The 19284-nt window shown below is 37.7% G+C and overlaps 1 protein-coding gene and 1 long non-coding RNA gene across 12 annotated transcripts in view; one reads left to right on the top strand and one right to left on the bottom strand.

Annotated features, from left to right (window-relative positions):
* The window catches only part of stxbp5l (syntaxin binding protein 5L), a 164593-nt gene that overhangs the window by 20670 nt on the left and 124639 nt on the right, over positions 1 to 19284 (bottom strand). For 4 of the 11 annotated variants that reach the window (XM_026218099.1, XM_026218098.1, XM_026218103.1 and 1 more), the window contains exons 19-21: positions 17192 to 17260; positions 15901 to 15966; positions 11466 to 11570 (exon numbers count right to left, since the gene is read on the bottom strand). In XM_026218099.1, the coding sequence (XP_026073884.1) occupies positions 11466 to 11570; positions 15901 to 15966; positions 17192 to 17260 (240 nt within the window). The remainder of the gene's footprint in view (positions 1 to 11465; positions 11571 to 15900; positions 15967 to 17191; positions 17261 to 19284) is intronic. The other 7 variants (XM_026218105.1, XM_026218109.1, XM_026218107.1 and 4 more) reach the window with 3 other exon arrangements.
* Positions 1217 to 10048, top strand: LOC113053241 (uncharacterized). The gene is made up of 2 exons (XR_003277200.1): positions 1217 to 4433; positions 9791 to 10048. It is a non-coding gene; the product is annotated as an uncharacterized LOC113053241 (long non-coding RNA).

Below are 19284 nucleotides of genomic sequence, written 5' to 3'. Positions count from 1 at the left end.
AAGTACAAATGTATAACTCATAATCCATTTTTTAAATGTCCATTTCCTTCCATGTTGACAGGGAAAAATACATAAATTAATCAAACAGTGTAATATTAAATAATAGAATTTAACAGGTTGGATCTATTGTACTGTATTGTACAGAGATCACACAAAAACCAATCACGTGTATGCATGCATACACAAGTAAAACATGAACAAAGAGGTTCAAATGAAAGTGTAAAAAGATAAACAAAGTAAGGCCAACATTTTGCAAGCATTTTGCAAGCATTTTGCACCGCAAAGGTTACGTGTACTACACTGAGCTGTGTAATATATGGTTGGATTTCTGCTGAAATTTTATTTAACAAAAAAATAAAAAATAAATAATAACAATAATAATTATATATATGTGTGTGTTTATGAGTGGATCCAAAATACAAATTCATCATTAGTTTCCAATGGTATGTAGCATATAAATTTGATAACCAGGCTTGTTATACTAAAGAATGTCTCTCAAAGCCTCTATTTATATGATGTACTCCTGAACACTAAAACACACAGAGCAGAATACTCTCCTCCTAAGCACCACATAAATATTTTTAAAGTAGGCAGGGATTATTCCCTTTTCAACATGGTGCTAAAGCTGTCTCCACTAAAAATAATCTGATGAATGCAACTTGCTTTCCTATGTTTATCAAGGAGGTCTATCTGGAGAAAACTATCCATTTGCACTCCCATTTATCTTGGCTGGAGCAAGGCCACCGTTTTACACGTTTATGAGTACTTTATATTATTTGCAAAAAAAAAAAAAAAAAAAAAAAAACATTTTTAATGGAAGATGACTTGTCTATGACCAAATGGTGTACTGTTGGCACCAACTAACCCTTGCTAACTGGATCATACTAACCAACCAAACATTGACCCATTGGTATTGCCATTTCCCAATGAAACAGGAATATGGAATGGGTCATATCTGATTGCTTTTAATTTATGTCTACTTTTATCATCACTTCAAAAAAATTCCACAGTATGGAACAATTTTCATATACACTGTATATGTGTGTGTGTGTGTGTTTCCTGAAAGAAAAAAGAAATACATTTATTTAAATCACAGTATTTTTTTAAACCTCAGATATAAATAAAATAATTAAATATATAGTTAAATATAATGAGCTCTACTTAAGGTCTACGGATAATCTATCTATCTATATATGTATTCTATTTCCGTCTTCTCTTCCAGGTATGTGGAGATTTAAGTGTAAGACAAAGCTCCTGGAAATGGCAGTAATTCAAATTCCTGGATCAGTAACCTGTGCCCTAGATGTGGACCACACATGTCCGGGTGAGGCAACATGAAAGAAAGATCCACAGGAATTGTGGGCTATATGTTGATATGAGAGCAGCATGTTAAAGCCATTTTGCAAATTATATTCTGTGTTTATGTTGTGTTTATAGAGCCATCTCTGTCTGAATAAACCCATGTTGGACATCTTTTGTTAATGTTATCCAGTGGCACAGCTACAACGGCAAATATAACAGCTGGCATCCACTGATTTCAACATCAGACCTCAAGTGGCCACCCTGTATTATTGTTTTGTTCCATGGGGACAATTTCAGGAGTCTTTTAGCTGCTCATTAGAGCGTTCTGAGCTTCCATCCCATTGACTCCTCTGTGAGCCTGACTCGGATGAAGGGTAATTTGGGATTGTTTTTGGAATCATCTCGAAAAATGTCTTCTGCTATCCTGCACTGCAATTTGCATGAATTACTGACTCCTTTGCTTTCAGCTCACGTCATCTTCCGCTCATTCATAGAGGCGGATATACTTCAGGAGTAAAGATGCCAACGCCAGGCTCCACAATGAATTCAGAGGAATTTCATTCTTAGAAGCATGCATTCGAATTTTCAGCCACAGGGTTGTTTTTGCTGAAATAAAATGTTAAATATTTAGCATGTTTCTCTCTTGTAAAATACATTCATTTATTTCTGTCTGGCAAAAGAATATTTCACTACTTAGCAACACAAATTTAATGACCTTTGTGACCTAGTTGTTTTTTTGTTTTTGTTTTAAGTGAGTCGAAACTTAAGGCCATACAATGCTCATTTTCAAAAGAGAAACAAAAGCAGTATTAGCATATAATTATCATGCTTGTAGCCAGTCTCTCTGCCATGCTTTTTGAGACAAAGCTTTGCACTTTGGCACATTTGTGTAGAGTTCACATTATATAAATCCATTTACATTAGTTGCACCCACGCAAAAAAACATAAGTTTGTAAAATTGTAAAGGTTTTAGCACTAAATAAATAAAGGTGATCAGGTATTTGCTATGCCTTCCATTACTAGTTTTAACAAAACTTAAAACTTTATAAATGTACAGAATAACTAGAGCACTAGTCATTGGTAAAATAAGTTAAGCAATGAATTAATTTCAAGATATTGTAAATGTCTTCAAAATATATATTTACACACAAACTGTACAAGCATGGATGGTGGAGCTACGAAGTCCAAAGGAAAACCCTTGAGAGCCTTTGGGGTCAGTTTTTTTTCTTTTGCAGATTTTGTTTGTCATAATGTACAATATGAGGCCAGTGAGATCTTGCAAAAAAGCTACATCGTATAACTGATATTGTTAATCATACTCATTGACAAGCAAAAATGAAATGGTAGGATACAATAGGGCTGAAGGTGCATTTAATTTTATTTTCTTAAACATCCATATTTCACTATGAATGTGTAAATTTTGCTGATTAGTGCAGCAATACGATTCTGTGCAAAGTTAACCTAATATTACTATTACCATTACTATTTACTACTATTACATCATTTTTTTTTTTTGTAGTAGAAAGGGAATCAATAAAATCACCAAATATATTTTGCGACAAAGGTCTTGTTAATGTTCTCCTGGTTTTTCAATAAGTGTGTGTTTGGATTCACCTTCTGTGGATTTATTGAACACTACCTCTATCTTCATTGTGATGTTTGTGTGTGTTTATCAACTCAGTAGTGTGACAGAAGACCTGACCTATAAAGTGAATTAAGTGGTGTGATTTACCCAGTTTATTTTTCATTTTGTCAGTGTTTGTTGTTTGTTTTTAGTCTATGGATCACTTTGCTGCTATCCACCTGCTCTACCTTGAGTAGGCAAACCACTCTCTTGAGGAGCATGTTAAAGAATTCCTCAGTCTCGCCAATCAGACCACCTTCCTGGATGACTGCCTGTGCACGTTCCTGCATGCCAGACTGAACACCACCACTTGAGCAGAGTTGTCCAGAAAGGGTTCTCGAGGGAGTTTTGTCGACTATGTGGAGTGAGTAGTGGTTTCCTCCAATGTTGAAGACGTCTCCAGGACCACTTCAGACCCAGGACCCAGCCAGTCACTACCCTTCTGCACAAAGTGTCTGCCTGAGCCCACCACAGATGGAGAGCCAGAGCCCACCATGATGAAAGAGCCATTGCAAGAAAGCCCGTCCTCTGGCCCCTGGATCCCTACCTACATCTCAGGCGGTCATTGCCAGGATTGTGTTTGTTGTCTTCCTCCCGAACCTCCTCCTGCATCTCTCTGGCATGCATGCCTGTTACGTGCGTCTCACGTACGCCCCGGCCCAGAGTCCTCAACTAATTAGTAGTGCTCATTTCTTAATTCTTTTGTCTCCAGATTCTGATTGGTCGAGCTGGGGAAACAAGGCTATAAAATGGATGGAGGCGGACCCTTTCAAAAGACTCGCTGCCAGCCACAGACTTCACCATACCACATCGTCTCCTGCTCCTATTTTGTTGTTATTTTGGAGTAGGGAGCCCCAGCCTGTTTCTTTTAGTTTAGTTATTTCTTTATTATGTGGCTGGGCTCCCTATCTCATGATTTTGGTTACTTTTGTGAGTATTTTGTGTTAAAATAAATGATTATTTTGGGATACTCCAGCCGTGTCCATCTATTATGTTATGCGTCCCTTTAAACTCCTAGACCTTTGTAGGGACCGTAACATAATTGGGGGCTCGTCACAACTATTTTTAATTAACGGAGTTAACGTTTTTTTTCCAACAAAATTATATGGTCGGAAAATTGTTTTGGATGTGGTTTAATTCGATTTGCTACAATTTAATTGCAAGCCGCTTCACTTCATGCTATATTGTACCAAAAAGCTGTAGGCTAGTTCAAGTCATTCTTTACATTGAATATAGTCAAAACGTTTTTTTATTGCGCTTAAAGGGATTTTTGGTGTACCTTTTCGTCACTTTCTTTGTTCCCAGTTCGCGCCAAGCTTTTTGAACTATTTATGAATGAGTAACCGTAATGACGTCATTGCTCGAGGGGTTTTCCAGTCATTGGGAATTCCGTGCGGCGCATTATAAGCAGAAGCGTGCGTGTTTTGATGGACAAGTTTATTTGTTGTGTTTAGGAGTATTCTTCATTTTTGAGACCCTTTACTTGGTATTGTCGCGGGAAATGCAGGTGAGTGAAGTGTTTTTTCTCTCGTGCACTGTTTTTTGATTGATAGCGGCCTTTTCTCCCCTGTTAGGCTGAAGAGGTGTTGTCCTTTGGGCTTCACCTATTTTCTTCTTGTGTTGATAGTGTCGCGGGGGAGCGGTTAGTGTTAGCTGCGAAAGCAGTTATCTCGGGAGCACGTCCGTAGGCTATTGGGTGGTTGTCTATTTGGCCTCTCAAACCTACTGGTTTTCAGTGCATAAAAACCCGCCGCAGAACCTGCGTGAAGACTAGGGTTTTAGTGAGACAGGTGAGATTGTGTAAGGCAGGTACAGATAGAGGGGTGCATTGGTTTGCTTCGTGTTTTTGCTGTGCGCTGTTCTGAATCACCACTTCACTTCACAGTGCATTTCCCAAATAACAGTAGCTATTATGTATTTTGGCTTCTGTTGTTTTGCATTTTGCTGTTGGCTGGATGAGGCTTGACGCGGTCTTTTTGTCCTCTTTAAGTGTTTTCTATATTTTGACTGCGTGTTTTTTCGGTCTCATTATGGAGTTTAGTCTAGAGGACTTTGTAGCTCACCCAAATTTAGAAGAATTTGAACAATGCACTAAAAATAATCTGATCTCGATTGCTGCTCATTTTAAAGTGCCCATCTCAAAACAAGATAAAAAACAAGATATTAAATATCAATTGCACACTGCCTTAGCTGAAAGAAAGTTTCTCCCTCCTATCAGCGCTGTCCCTTTACATTTTGTCACGCATCCCGATCCGGAGCTGCGTAAACTTGAGTTACAGGTGGAAATGAAACGCTTAGATCTTAAGGAAAAAGAGCTCCAGCATGAGTTTGAGCTGCGCAAATTTGAAATCGAGGAGACAGGAAGACGTGAATCAGTACGCGTTAAAGCTAGACAGTTGAGCAGGGATTCTGCTATGGACATCGATTTTGATGTTAATAAATGCATTCGTTTAATCCCGCCTTTTTCTGACAAAGATGTTGACAAATATTTTGTGCTGTTTGAACGAGTAGCAACGACCTTAAAGTGGCCTACGGAGGTTTGGCCTCTTCTTCTGCAATGTGTATTTACGGGTAAAGCCCAGGAGGCGTATGCTTCTCTTTCGCCTGATGCAAGTTTAGATTATTACCAGGTGAAATCTGCAGTTCTAAGGTCTTATGAGTTGGTTCCTGAGGCTTATAGGCAGAAGTTTCGCCGTTATAAGAAGGCCGAGGGCCAAAGTTATGCTGAATTTGGTCGTGAGAAAATTGTATTGTTTGATCGTTGGTGTTCTGCACAAGAGGTGAAGAACTTTGAGCAGCTTCGTGATTTAATCCTCATGGAGGAATTTAAAAATTGTTTGCCAGACAAAATTGCAACATACTTGAATGAACAAAAAGTCACTACTGTGTCGGCTGCTGCTATATTAGCTGATGAATATGTTCTGATCCACAAAGAGAGCTTTGAAAAGCCGCCTTTTCCTTTGTCGCAGCGTGGTCCTATTACGCACCCTCACTTTAATGAGCATGTCAGTCCTAAAGACAGTATAACTAAGGCGAGGCCTGTGTGTGCTTACTGTAAAAAGCGTGGCCATCTAATAAACAGCTGTTTTCTGTTGAATAAAAAGAAACCTAAGGCAGTTGTGCTAGTCAAAACATCAATAGTACCACAGCCCCCTCAAACTGAACACATGGATTTGGACATTTATTCTCCTTTTATTATGAAGGGTGAAGTCTCATTGCCTGACAGCTGTGTAAAGGTCCCAGTAACAATTTTGCGTGATACTGCTGCTTCTAGATCTATTATTCTTCAAAGTGTGTTGCCTCTTTCAGATAAAACTTCCTTAAGCTGCGATGAGCTGGTGCAGGGTTTTGGAATGAAGTTTGTAAATTTGCCCATGCACTCTATTCAGCTCGAGTCTGACCTGGTGTCTGGTCCAGTTGCAGTGGCTGCATGCACTGTTTTTCCTATTAAAGGAGTGGATTTTCTTTTGGGAAATGATTTGGCTGGGGGTAAAATTCTAGTAAATCCTGAAGTTACTACTGTGCCCCTTGTCTCTGAAGGCCCTGATGAATTGCAGATGAAATATCCCACAGTGTTTCCTGTATGTGCTGTCACGCGTTCTATGGCTAAAGCTAATGTTTTGGAGCATGATTGTTTAGAGGGTAGCTTTATGATGCATCCTGAAATGGAGTCAAAGTTATCTATTAGTTCCAACACGTGTCTTCCTCCTACAACCTCTGATACCATGGTGTCATGTGAAGGTAGCGTGCACCGGTTGCTAAATACTGTGCAAGAGCCAAAGGAACAATTGGAGAGCTTTGGTGGCTCGCAGATGTCTCGGAAACATTTGATTTTAGAGCAGAAGCGTGATCCGTCGCTCTCCTCTTTGTTTGAATTAGTTGTTTCTGAGGATCAGCTTGCAGATATGGCTTCTGGTTATTTTCTTAAAAACGATGTACTGCTGCGTAAGTGGACACCATCTTACGCTTCCACAAAGGATGATTGGAGTGTTGTCACACAGGTTGTTGTTCCAAACTATTTTCGCAATGAGATACTGAGTCTGGCACATGACAATCCGTTATCCGGTCATCTAGGTGTTACCAAAACCTACAGTCGTATTTTGCGCCAATTTTTTTGGCCAGGGTTAAAACGGGATGTAAAGTTACACTGTAGAACATGTCATACGTGTCAAGTTTCTGGAAAGTCGAATCCACCCATTCCACCATTCCCTTTATTCCCCATTCCAGCTGTTGATTCACCATTTGATCACGTTATTGTTGATTGTGTGGGTCCGTTGACCCGTACCAAATCTGGTAACCAGTTTTTATTGACCATTATGTGTGCTTCAACACGCTTTCCTGAAGCTATACCTATGCGAAAAATCACTGCACCTGCAGTTGTAAAGGCACTGGTTAAGTTTTTCTCATTGTTTGGACTCCCTAGGGTAATTCAAACAGACCAGGGCACAAACTTTATGTCTCGTGTGTTTGCACAAGTGGTCGGTCAGCTGAACATCACCCATTGTTTTTCAAGCGCTTACCATCCGGAAAGCCAAGGTACACTTGAAAGGTTTCATCAAACCCTTAAATCTATGCTTCGTGCTTATTGCCTTGAAAATGAAAAAGAATGGGATGATGGTGTACATCTTCTGCTATTTGCAGCTCGGGAAGCTGTGCAGGAATCTACTGGTTTTAGTCCAGCAGATTTAGTGTTCGCTCATAATGTACGTGGTCCTTTAAAACTGCTTCGGGAGAATTGGTTGAATGAGTCTCAACCGAAAAATCTGCTTGATTATGTCAGTTCCTTTCGCTACAAGTTACATCGTGCTTGTGAATTGGCTACACAACACTTGTCTGCTGCTCAGTCGAAGATGAAAGGCTGGTTTGATAAAAAGGCAGTGGCCAGACAGTTTAAGCCTGGGGATAAAGTTTTGGTGTTTTTACCCATTACTGGGTCCAGCCTTCAAGCACGTTACAGTGGCCCCTATGTAATAGAAAAGAAAGTCAGTGACCGGGATTATATCATAGCTACTCCTGACCGTGCTCGTCGTAGCAGACTTTGTCATATTAATATGATCAAACCTTATTATGATCGTGAGCAGTTAAACAAGTTCAGTCTTGGTGATGTTAATGCAGTCATGGCCTTGTCCAATGCTGAATGTTCAACTGTCTGTTCGCCTCGGCCTAGTGCTTTGAAGGTAAATGATCCTTCGGTGTTGCCATTCGGTGCTGAAACCGTTCTTGAGGCCTGTGAGTTGCTAGATTTTTCTGATGTCGATTGTGACATGGAGAGCCCTTCTGTTGCTACAATTCAAGGTCGTTTAAAAAATTCTGAGATGCTTGCTAACCTTGATTCTTGTTTTTTGCATCTCCCTTGTTCACAGCGTATAGACATATTAAGATTAATCAAAGGTCATGTTTCACTGTTTTCAGATGTGCCATCCCAAACACATGTATTACAGCATGATATTGACGTTGGTGACAACACGCCAATTAAACAGCATCCGTATCGTGTCAACCCTGAAAAACGTCAACGCCTCCAAAACCAAGTTAACTATATGTTGTCACATGGCATTGCGGAACCTAGTATTAGCTCATGGAGTTCGCCCTGTCTTCTTGCTATCAAGTCTGATGGGTCTGACCGTTTTTGCACAGACTTTAGGAAGGTTAACAATGTCACTAAGCCTGACTGTCATCCTCTTCCTCGTATGGAGGATTGTGTTGACCGTGTGGGGTCCGCAGCTTTTGTGACAAAGTTAGATCTACTTAAAGGCTATTGGCAGGTGCCTTTAACTCAGCGTGCCAGAGAAATTAGTGCATTTGTTACCCCTGATGCATTTTTACAGTATACTGTAATGCCTTTTGGGGTACGCAATGCGCCTGCTACTTTTCAGCGGTTGGTTAACCGCATTTTGTGGGGGGTGTCAGGGTGTGAGGCGTATTTGGATGACATAGTGGTGCACTCTGCAACATGGGATGAGCACATCGATCAGTTAAACCAGGTTTTTCAGAGGCTGGTTGATGCAAACTTAACCGTTAATTTGGCCAAATGTGATTTTGCTCAAGCGACCGTAGTTTATTTGGGTAAAATAGTTGGTGGGGGCATGGTGAAGCCGGTAGAAGCAAAGATTGAGGCTATCACATCATTCCCAGTCCCTTCAACTCGTCGTGAATTACAGCGGTTCTTGGGAATGACGGGGTATTACCGAAGTTTTTGTAAAAACTTTTCTTCAGTGGCTGTCCCACTCACTGACTTGTTGAGTCCAAAAACTACCTTTAAGTGGTCACCAGAATGCCAGCATGCTTTTGAGTCTCTTAAAGCCCTTCTGATGCACGCACCGGTTCTTGCTGCTCCAGTGTACGATCGTGATTTTAAACTAGCTATTGATGCTAGTGATGCGGGAGCAGGTGCTGTTTTGTTGCAGGATGGGTCTGATGGTATTGAACACCCTGTGTGCTACTTTTCAAAAAAATTTCAAAAACATCAAAAGTCTTACTCGACAATTGAAAAAGAGGCTCTCGCTCTAATTTTGGCCCTTAATAATTTTGAGGTTTATATTGGCTCCTCTTCGCGTCCAGTTACAGTTTATACAGACCACAATCCTCTGATTTTTATTAATCAAATGCGTAATTCCAATCAGCGCTTAATGAGATGGGCTCTGTTTGTTCAAGATTTTAATCTGGAGATAAAACATGTAGCTGGCAAAAATAATGTCCTGGCAGATGCGTTGTCGCGCGTTGTTACATGGTGATTGGGGGACTTCTTTATTTTTGGCTCCCCATTCACCATCTGGGGGTGGGGGTGTTACGTGCGTCTCACGTACGCCCCGGCCCAGAGTCCTCAACTAATTAGTAGTGCTCATTTCTTAATTCTTTTGTCTCCAGATTCTGATTGGTCGAGCTGGGGAAACAAGGCTATAAAATGGATGGAGGCGGACCCTTTCAAAAGACTCGCTGCCAGCCACAGACTTCACCATACCACATCGTCTCCTGCTCCTATTTTGTTGTTATTTTGGAGTAGGGAGCCCCAGCCTGTTTCTTTTAGTTTAGTTATTTCTTTATTATGTGGCTGGGCTCCCTATCTCATGATTTTGGTTACTTTTGTGAGTATTTTGTGTTAAAATAAATGATTATTTTGGGATACTCCAGCCGTGTCCATCTATTATGTTATGCGTCCCTTTAAACTCCTAGACCTTTGTAGGGACCGTAACAATGCCCTTTGCCATCCATTCATCCACCCTCTGCCATCTCCTCATCCTCCTCGCCACCTCAAACTTCTCTCTACAGTGCAAGGTTGCACTTTCCAGGGGGAGACGATCTGTCACAGGATCATTAGGTTTGGACTCTGTTTTCCTTTTGCACCATTTCCATACATTGAGTTAATTGTGTCATTCTGTGTGTGTCATTAATTAGACTAGTCTGCTTGTGTATATAAATTGCTCGTCAGTGTTATGTGTATTGCAAGCCTTCCCTCTGTTTGGATTTACCTTCTGTGGAGTTATTACAGACTTTCTATCTTCATCATACTTTCTGCTGGATCAGGTATTGGTCAGACGAATATCAATAGTGCAAATACTATTCTGTGCTATAGTTAATCCCCACGAAAGGCACAAAAACATTATAAAGCACCGTAAAGTTTAGGTGCACTATAATTCAAGTGGTCACAATGAAACAATGAAAGACTGTTAATAGACTTTCTTATTCTGTCTTATCTATCATATGTCGCTGGCTCATTACTGTGCTATAAATGTAAAATAAATTAATTTAATGTATTGCATATATTTATATATAATTATATTTACTTGTAATATACATTAATGAAAAACAAATATTTACCTCCAGTAATGTTTTTCTTTTTTTCTAAATGTTCAGATTTTATACATAGTTATTGTGAACTAATCATTTTTGTTGAGTTACTTTTGCTGCTGAATTATCCACTTACCTAGATAATTATATTATTTTTCTCATATATTATTATTATTTATATTTTTCATTTGTTGTTTTTTTCTTAATTTCTTAATAAAAATGAAGTTCTTAAGTCTATATTTAGTAAATTGTGTGTAATACACAAAAGAGTGATGATCATGTCAATACACACTGAAGTGAATTTTATTTTGATATTCGGTTAGCCCAAAAATAATCCTGTTAAGTCAGCCAATGGAAACTACATATGGTAAAAATTGAATGCAGACTTAATTTAATTGTTAAAATATTTGGTAATTTCACCATATTGGACGATCAATGTTCTGTCTGGGCTATACTCCCAATATCCTTTCATCAACCAACACAATACATACAACCTACTACCATGCCTCAATCACACACATGCCTACAATAGCCACAGGTAAAGCACACTTACACATACTCATATACGCACTCACACACACCTACACTTACACCTCAGCAGCATGGAGCTTGGCACTATGAGCGTGATGCTACTTCTACTGCAGCATGCAACCCCCAAACAAACACCCACACACACACAGATTTACACGGAGAAGCACATGAGCCATGGGCTTAGTGTGTGTGGGTGTTTTTAAGGGTCCAGACACATTCTTACCATTGTCCAACAGATAAAACACAGGACTGTAGTGGCAGGACCGAAGGTTGGACACAGGTTCCCCTGTACCTCGAGGGTCATTATGGAGGGAAGGGGCGTAGGGTGCTGGAAATCAGAGATCACACAGTCATTGTCACATACCAGGCTCAATCACATACAGCCAAACAGCTTGTTTTAGGTCATCGGGATTCATATCAGAATGGTAAAAGAGGAGAAAATCACACAAAAGAAATATTAAAATAATCTGCTTTGCCTAACTCAAAAATGTCAAGGTTCCTCACAAGGCAAAATCTTATGGGAATTTTCATTTTTTTCAACAATTCCTCTTTCTTCTACCAATATGCCAAAAGCATTTGATATCTCAGACAGTATTTTGTCAAAAGCTGGATTAGAGTTCTGCACCAACACAATTTCTGCAGCTCCCAAAAAACAACAATCAAACAAAAATTACAGTTGCAAGAAAAGGCTTGTGGGTCCTTAATCTATATTTCTGTATGAATGGATTCCACCACAAATTAAACACCTCTGCAATTCTGTAGCTTCAGTTGGCGTCGTGGTGTTTTGGACATGAACAAATATTTGAAATGAATTCATTATGCACTCATCTTGGTCAGGCAGAAAGCACAGATCCTATTTACTTAATAGGGGCAAATGTCTGAAATGGCTTGTCAGTTGTAAAATTGTTTTACTCTTCCTTAATTTGTAATTTATTTACATATAATGCTAATATAAAATAAATATAAAATACAATAAACAATATATATATATAAAATAAACATTTAAAAGAAATTATATATATTTTAGTTTGGTCCAGCTTACATGCTTCTTTATAGGTTTGAACACAAGCGGTTTTAATTAAAGTAGCATTTAGTTGTGATTTTGAGAACGATTTTTAATCTGTGTTAAGTGTCAATTAAAGAGCATTTGAGCAATCTTAGACACGCCATTGTATTGACTTTTGTTCAATTTGAATTTCTTGGAAAAGCTAGTCTTGAGCTTGGAAAATATCTGGTAGAATTTTTTTTAACCGCAACTGAAAAGTTTTTTTTTTTTTTTTTTTCTCTCTCTACAATTACTGAGGGCATTGCAGCACACACAAGTAGTAACAGTGGAGATTCTCCCTGCATTTAACCTCATCACACAAGATGAATTCATAAGACTCACAAATCACTGCAGGTGTCGACCTGACAATAAATCATGATTACTGTGTGAACTGAGGCCAGACTGCTTAGAGTAAAGATGAGAGAACAGTGTTGTGGGAGACTGGCAAGTGTATCACAGGACTCCTGGTTAATCTGCTTTAACAATTATGGCCTTCCTCAGTCTTTTCTGGAACCATCTCTGCCCTATCTGTCCAAAAACTTCATTTTGCTTGCATTTACTGTTTCTTGCTATTTGATGTCAATATAAACTCAGGACTGTCCACATTGTTTCACCCGTCTGTGCTGCAGCATCAGCTTACATTGCATTGGCTTGTGCTTTGACTTTCCATGATAACAGATAAAAGTAAAAGCTGACGGCACAGCTGGTATCTAAACACAGGGTTATTATTCATTTTTATTAAAAAGTGCCCCACACCTCAGGTCAAACAAAAAGGCAAATTGATATGCCACAGTATGTTATTAATATTATTATTATTCAACAATAGTGCATTAAATTGATTAAACATTTATAATGTTAAAAGATTTCAAATCAGTAGTGTTCTAATTACTAATGATCTCAAATCAACAGTGTTCTTCAAATTTTCTATCAATCAATGAATCCTATCCATCAATGATCCTCTATATATGCCTGTATATATATATGCCTGTATATATATATATATATATATATATATATATATATATATATATATATATATATATATATATATATATATATATATATATATATATATATATTTATTATTATTATTATTATTTTTTTTAATTTTTTTTTACATATCTTTACTGGTCACAGTCGATGGCTGACATTTCAGCTTATTAACCACCTGGCAATGTGCCACAATCAACAGGGTCTCAGCATCCCACCTCAACCCTGGCGACAAAAAAAAACAACCGCACAAATAACAAACAACAACAACAACTATTGGACTAGACAGAGAGGGATAACTCTTATGAGAACTTCAATGTGGAGTGCAGCCCAATTACTGGACTTGATGGAGAGCAGGGGAGAGTGAGGTCAGCGATAATATGAATAAATACCAAGAAATGAGATTAGAGAAAGATGAGATATAGTTCAGAAGAAAAAAAAATCTACCCTTTTCAGATAAAGTAAATACATGAGCAGCTAAAGCAGTGTTATTGTATGTCAACTGAGGTGATGCTAGCACAGGAAGTGGTTTGTGCCCCTGAGCAAACGCATGAAAACAGCACCAGAAACCTCCGCATAACCTTGTGGACGTACATTCATTATTCATCTATTCTGGCTTAATGCTACTTTCGAAAGCACACATCTAAAAAGCTGAGATATAAATAATAACAAAAGGTCAAATAACAACAGTGTCGTCAAACATTTATTTGACGCAGCCAATCATAATCACATAGCACAACAGGGTCGAGACTTAGATTCCTGAACTCTTTCTGGTTTCCTTGACTTTCCTTTTCACTTTCAAACATAAGTTTTAGAATCATGCTTCTTCAACTACGAAATAAATCATTAATTTATTGGTATTTTCTATAAAATATGAATTATTATATTTTACAAACTATGATAGATACACACACAAATAATGCTTTCTTAATCATACTCTCCTTCCTCATCAGTATTTATATTTTCTCTACTAGTCCTTCAAACTCTTTTTATGCTTCAGTGGTTGTAACCCAGAAGCTCAATCCAATTTTTGACTAAATTGCCCAGCCAATCATTGAAGACCATTTCCTGACTCATAATAGCTGTTTCCACAAAAACACATCTGAATTACTCAGCAGCCTGAAGCCAGCGCAACAAATCCCACAAAAAAAAAAAAAAAAAACAGACAAAGAATACTGTTCTGAAAGCCAGTTCTTTACCACAGAATATTCTAGAGAAAATCACACGCATGTGAATCCTTTGCTTCACTACAGGCTGGAGATCTTAAAAGAACAGTTCACCCAAAATGTACACTTTTGACATTGCTGTGAGAAATGGGCATTCTTCAAAATGTCTTCTTTTCTGTCTTTCACAGAAGAAAGAAAATGCTCATTTTCATTTTAAGGTGAATTTTTCCTTTAAACGCTTCATACACAGTCACATTTTTAAAGTAAACCTTGTGTCTCCTTTCTATCTCTCAAACTACTAATGTCAGGCTACAGCCCTCAGCTTGCCTTCCCAAGCGACTTCCATCTTTCAGGCTGCCCGCTGAGCTGGGAACTGGGAAAACAAGCAGAAGCTTCAACTGCACTGAGACATGAGAGTGAAGTGAGAGAGAGAAAAACAGAAAGCAAATTTTGTATTCTTGAGACACCACACTAAATGTGCCTCTGATATTTTAAACAACAATAACTTTAAAAGACACAATGTAAAATTTATTCCCCCGAGAAATTAAAGCTTTACTGAAATTCTTCTTCTAAATTGAGAGCTCTATTTAGATTCTCAAGGACAAGCACTGTTGTTGTCATCATGTTCCCACTGAGGCGATGCAAACATTGAGTAAAACTCTGTAAACATTATCATATCCTCATAAAAATTCTACACAGGTTATGATGGCTTTAAAGACAAAGAAGAAGCAAAGACATTGGAGGTATGAGAGCAGAAAAAAAAAGAGCCTCCAGGGACTGAAGAACTGTGCTGTGGGGAAACTGAAAAAAAGAGAACAGAAAACAAAAAGAGAAAAACTGCAGGATGAAGGTGTGAATGATTTTTATTATTTTAAAGTGTGTTATTATTTTTATGTTTTTGTCATTAAAGCTGTAATGTGTGATATTTGCACAGATAGTAGTGGAATTAAAAAAAATAATGACTGGTATCAAACAGGTTTCCCAAACACTCCCCCGTCAATGTTTCCTGTGGGGTGTGGCTATTAGAGATGGGTGTGGATGTATTGGGTAGTTGTGGAAAAACAATGGGTATGGTTACCAGAACTAGGAATAGGTGTGATTATCAAAGGTGATATGGCTATTTGAGGTGGGCGTGATCATGAGAGGGTGTGGCTATATTAAGTAGGTGCAACCAATCATGGATATGGTTACCAGAACTAGGAATAGTTGTGATTATCAGTCTGAGGTGGCAATGAGAGGTGGGTGTAGTCATACATGGGTGTGAGTTTATATGGTAGGAGTTTTAAAAATTAAATAGGGTTTTTTCCCAAATGACATACACTTTTTATGTCTATCAAAAATAGAAGTACAGAAGTACACGTGATTATCAGAGGTTGTGAAGCTATCGAGCTATAGAGCTATAGAGATGCTATAGAGAAGCTATAGAGATGTGTGCGGTCTTGAGTGGGTATGGTTACCTGAGGTGGGTGACTTGCTCCTCTCTAGGTCCAAAGACACCTGATTATCAGAAAGCTCTGTAAGACCTGCCATGGAGGAACATAGAAGGCACAGTAAGAGGAAGCAGATGACAATAATCACCGGGATCCATTACCACCAAACACATTGGCATGCATCAAAACACCAGGACAAGCAATGTGGTCTGAGACAATATCATGATCCTGGAGCAATGCAAGGAAGATGTATAAACATCTTCATAACGTACAGATTTTAAACCTTTAAAAGTGCATATATATATATATATATATATTGTTCTACTCCTGTCTGCACTGCTTATATTAGCTCCAGGATCAAGCGCCGAAAACAATTCCATGCACGTGTGTGTGTGTATGCAGGAGAGAGAAAAATTGCACCAATGTTACTCAAGGCACGACAGTAAAAACATAATAAGGCCTGCACTGCAATAATATCAATCATTTTACAAGTGTGTGTGCAAACTAAAGTTCTTCTGCAGAGTACAAGCTTATAACATCTTGAAGATAAAAATAAATAAATAATAATAATAGCAATAACGTTATTATACAGAGGATAATAAGCCTCATTTTCACAAATGAGATATATTAATTGGCAGAGTATAATTTTATATAAAAAAATTTAATTTTTGAGCCATTATGATTATCAAATACATGTCAGATTAAAAAAGTCACCTACAATATATATATATATATATATATATATATATATATATATATATATATATATATATATATATATATATATATATATATATATATATATATATATATATATATATATATATATATATTTTTTTTTTTTTTTTTTTTTTTTTTTTTTGAAAATCCTCTCTTTTTTTTTTTAGCAATGTTGACTTAAATTGACCTTTGCTAGTGTGAAAATTACCCACACCCCCACCCCAAATATTTGGGGAAAAGTCATGTCATTTTGCATGATTTTATTTGTTAATATTCTTTTTCATACATTGTGAGAATGTGGTCATGCTTGATGACCTTTGGCACAAATCAATAAAACTCTTAGCAAGGAGACAATCAAAGATTGTAATTGGATGTTTCAGTGTATGCAAATTCAGAACATGTGAATATTCTGTAACAATTAATTGTATTACTACAAATAATTATATATTGTATTGTGTGTAGTATGGTATGGTAACTTTACCTTTGGTAAACTTAATCAAAAAAAAAAAAAAAATTGATAAATGACATCCTATTGTCTGTGCTTTGCCTCCTTGCTGTTGTGCTGCCCCATCGGGGTTTCACTGAAGACATGACTTACTCTGGTAGGAAGTACGGATCCGTTTCTTTGAATCGGAATGAAAGTTAGACAGGCCCCGCATGCAAAAGTCTGCAACAGCGCCCCCATGCCCCAGCACCGCCACCCACAAGAGAAGACATGGAGTGAGGGAGGAAAAGAGGAGAAGAACAAAACAGGCTCAGAGTGACAAAACGCGTTTGACCGCAATCCGAGCAAGTTCCAGTGTACTGAGGAAGAAAATGAAGGAATGAAAATAGGAAAATTGAGCCTAGCCTTTTGTATTTTTTTATATCTTTCGAAAATAACAAAAGTAAACAGAAAGAAAAACTTTTTGGGATTAACAGCCACTGCAGAAGAAGGCAGTGAAATTGTACAAACCAACAAAACAAACACAAATATTAACATAAATAGAAATGCCTTCTCTCTTCCGTGTCTATCTAAAAGTGTATATGTGAAGATGTATTGCATGTCTATGCATGAGTTTTGCTGATGGATTCCCTGTCTAACCCGAGTCTGACTATCTGATAGCAGACAGATCACATGAGGTCTCATACCCACTGGAAGTTATCGAATCACAATGTTGCATTAGTTGACTGTGAGGTAAACATTTTAGTCTTATTGTGTCGCTGTACACACAGCACTTACTGCAGCACTGCTGATACAGTGGGGTCCAAAAGTCTGAGACCAGACTGGGATTCAAAATTGATTATACACCTAGTGATAAACAGAAAGTTGGATTTAAAAAATACTTTTTATAATAAAACTAATGGGTCTTAAGTAGTGAAATTATTCTTCTTATTATTACTTTTAACTAATAGGTCTTTAGCTCATGTGGGTGTATATGATTTTAAACATATATCATTCAAAAGTTTGAGGTAAGTGAAATTTTGTAAATATATTTATTTAGCAAGGGTGAATTAAATTGTTCAACACAGAACAAAGAAATCAATTTCAAATAAATGCTTTAAAAAAAAAGTCCTATGCATCAAAGAATTATAAAAAATATATACCTTTTCCACAGATAATTAATTGTTTTCAGCATTGATTATATTAAGAAATGTTTGTTGAGCAACAAATCACCCTATTAGAATGATTTCTGAAGGATCATGTGACACTGAAGACTGGAGTAATGACTATAATCCAGCTTTGACATCTTAATAATTAATTGTGTGTGTGTATATATATATATATATATATATATATATATATATATATATATATATATATATATATATATATATATATATAATATATAAGCTATTTTTAAACTGTAATAATCATTCACAATATTTCTGTTTCCACTGTATGGGGACCTGGATGTGAATTTTGATTTAAATTTAAATTATGCAAAACTACATTCAAGATTTACAAATATAAATATGTTGACCAGTGGTCTCAGACTTATGGATCCCACCATATACAAAGAGAAAGACTAAACAATGATAGAATAAAAACTGAGTGGGACTGCTGCCCATTTCAGGCCATCATTTTGAAAAAGAGAGAGAGAGAGTACAAAAAAGTCTCTTTATACACACTTGCCTGAGTGTGTGGGTTAGCGTTAAGACGTTCACTCTCTTTTTAAGAGCTTACATAAGCTACAGATCAAAATCACTCTTTGACCGCACCAAACAACCTTTCTGCCCACCTCTGCATCTCCATGTCGTCTCAAAGCTTCTAGGTTTCTAAAGATACAGCTGGATGAATAAGAAGAGGGAGAGTGACCACTTTGAAGTGAGGAGCCAGCATGGCCGCCTCCCTGCAGCTTCCTTTTGATGGAGCTCTATGAAAACATCTTTAGCTTACACTTATGACATCTCCTTTCTCTGGATGGTCCGTGTGAGTGTTTATGTGCGTAAGCAGTCAGGGTAGGAGAACTGAGGAGGGCAGTGGGAGTGAGATCTGTGCTGGATTAGTAACAGCGAGTCTGTATGGCAGGTTACGCTGTGTTCTCTGTTAGGTGTCGTGCTCAGGCAAAGACCAACAGCAACAGAGATACAACAGACAGCATGCAGAGAAGGCAACCATAATTGCAGTCTGTCCCATGCAGTTAAAGAGAGGGACTGTGTGTGTGTGTGTGTGTTAAATAAGAGATACAGAATATTTGCAGGCAAGGA

This window comes from Carassius auratus, chromosome 34 (assembly GCF_003368295.1).
Source record: "Carassius auratus strain Wakin chromosome 34, ASM336829v1, whole genome shotgun sequence".
In the NCBI taxonomy this organism is placed as follows: Eukaryota; Metazoa; Chordata; class Actinopteri; order Cypriniformes; family Cyprinidae; genus Carassius; species Carassius auratus.
This window is presented reverse-complemented; position numbering and strand designations above follow the sequence as displayed.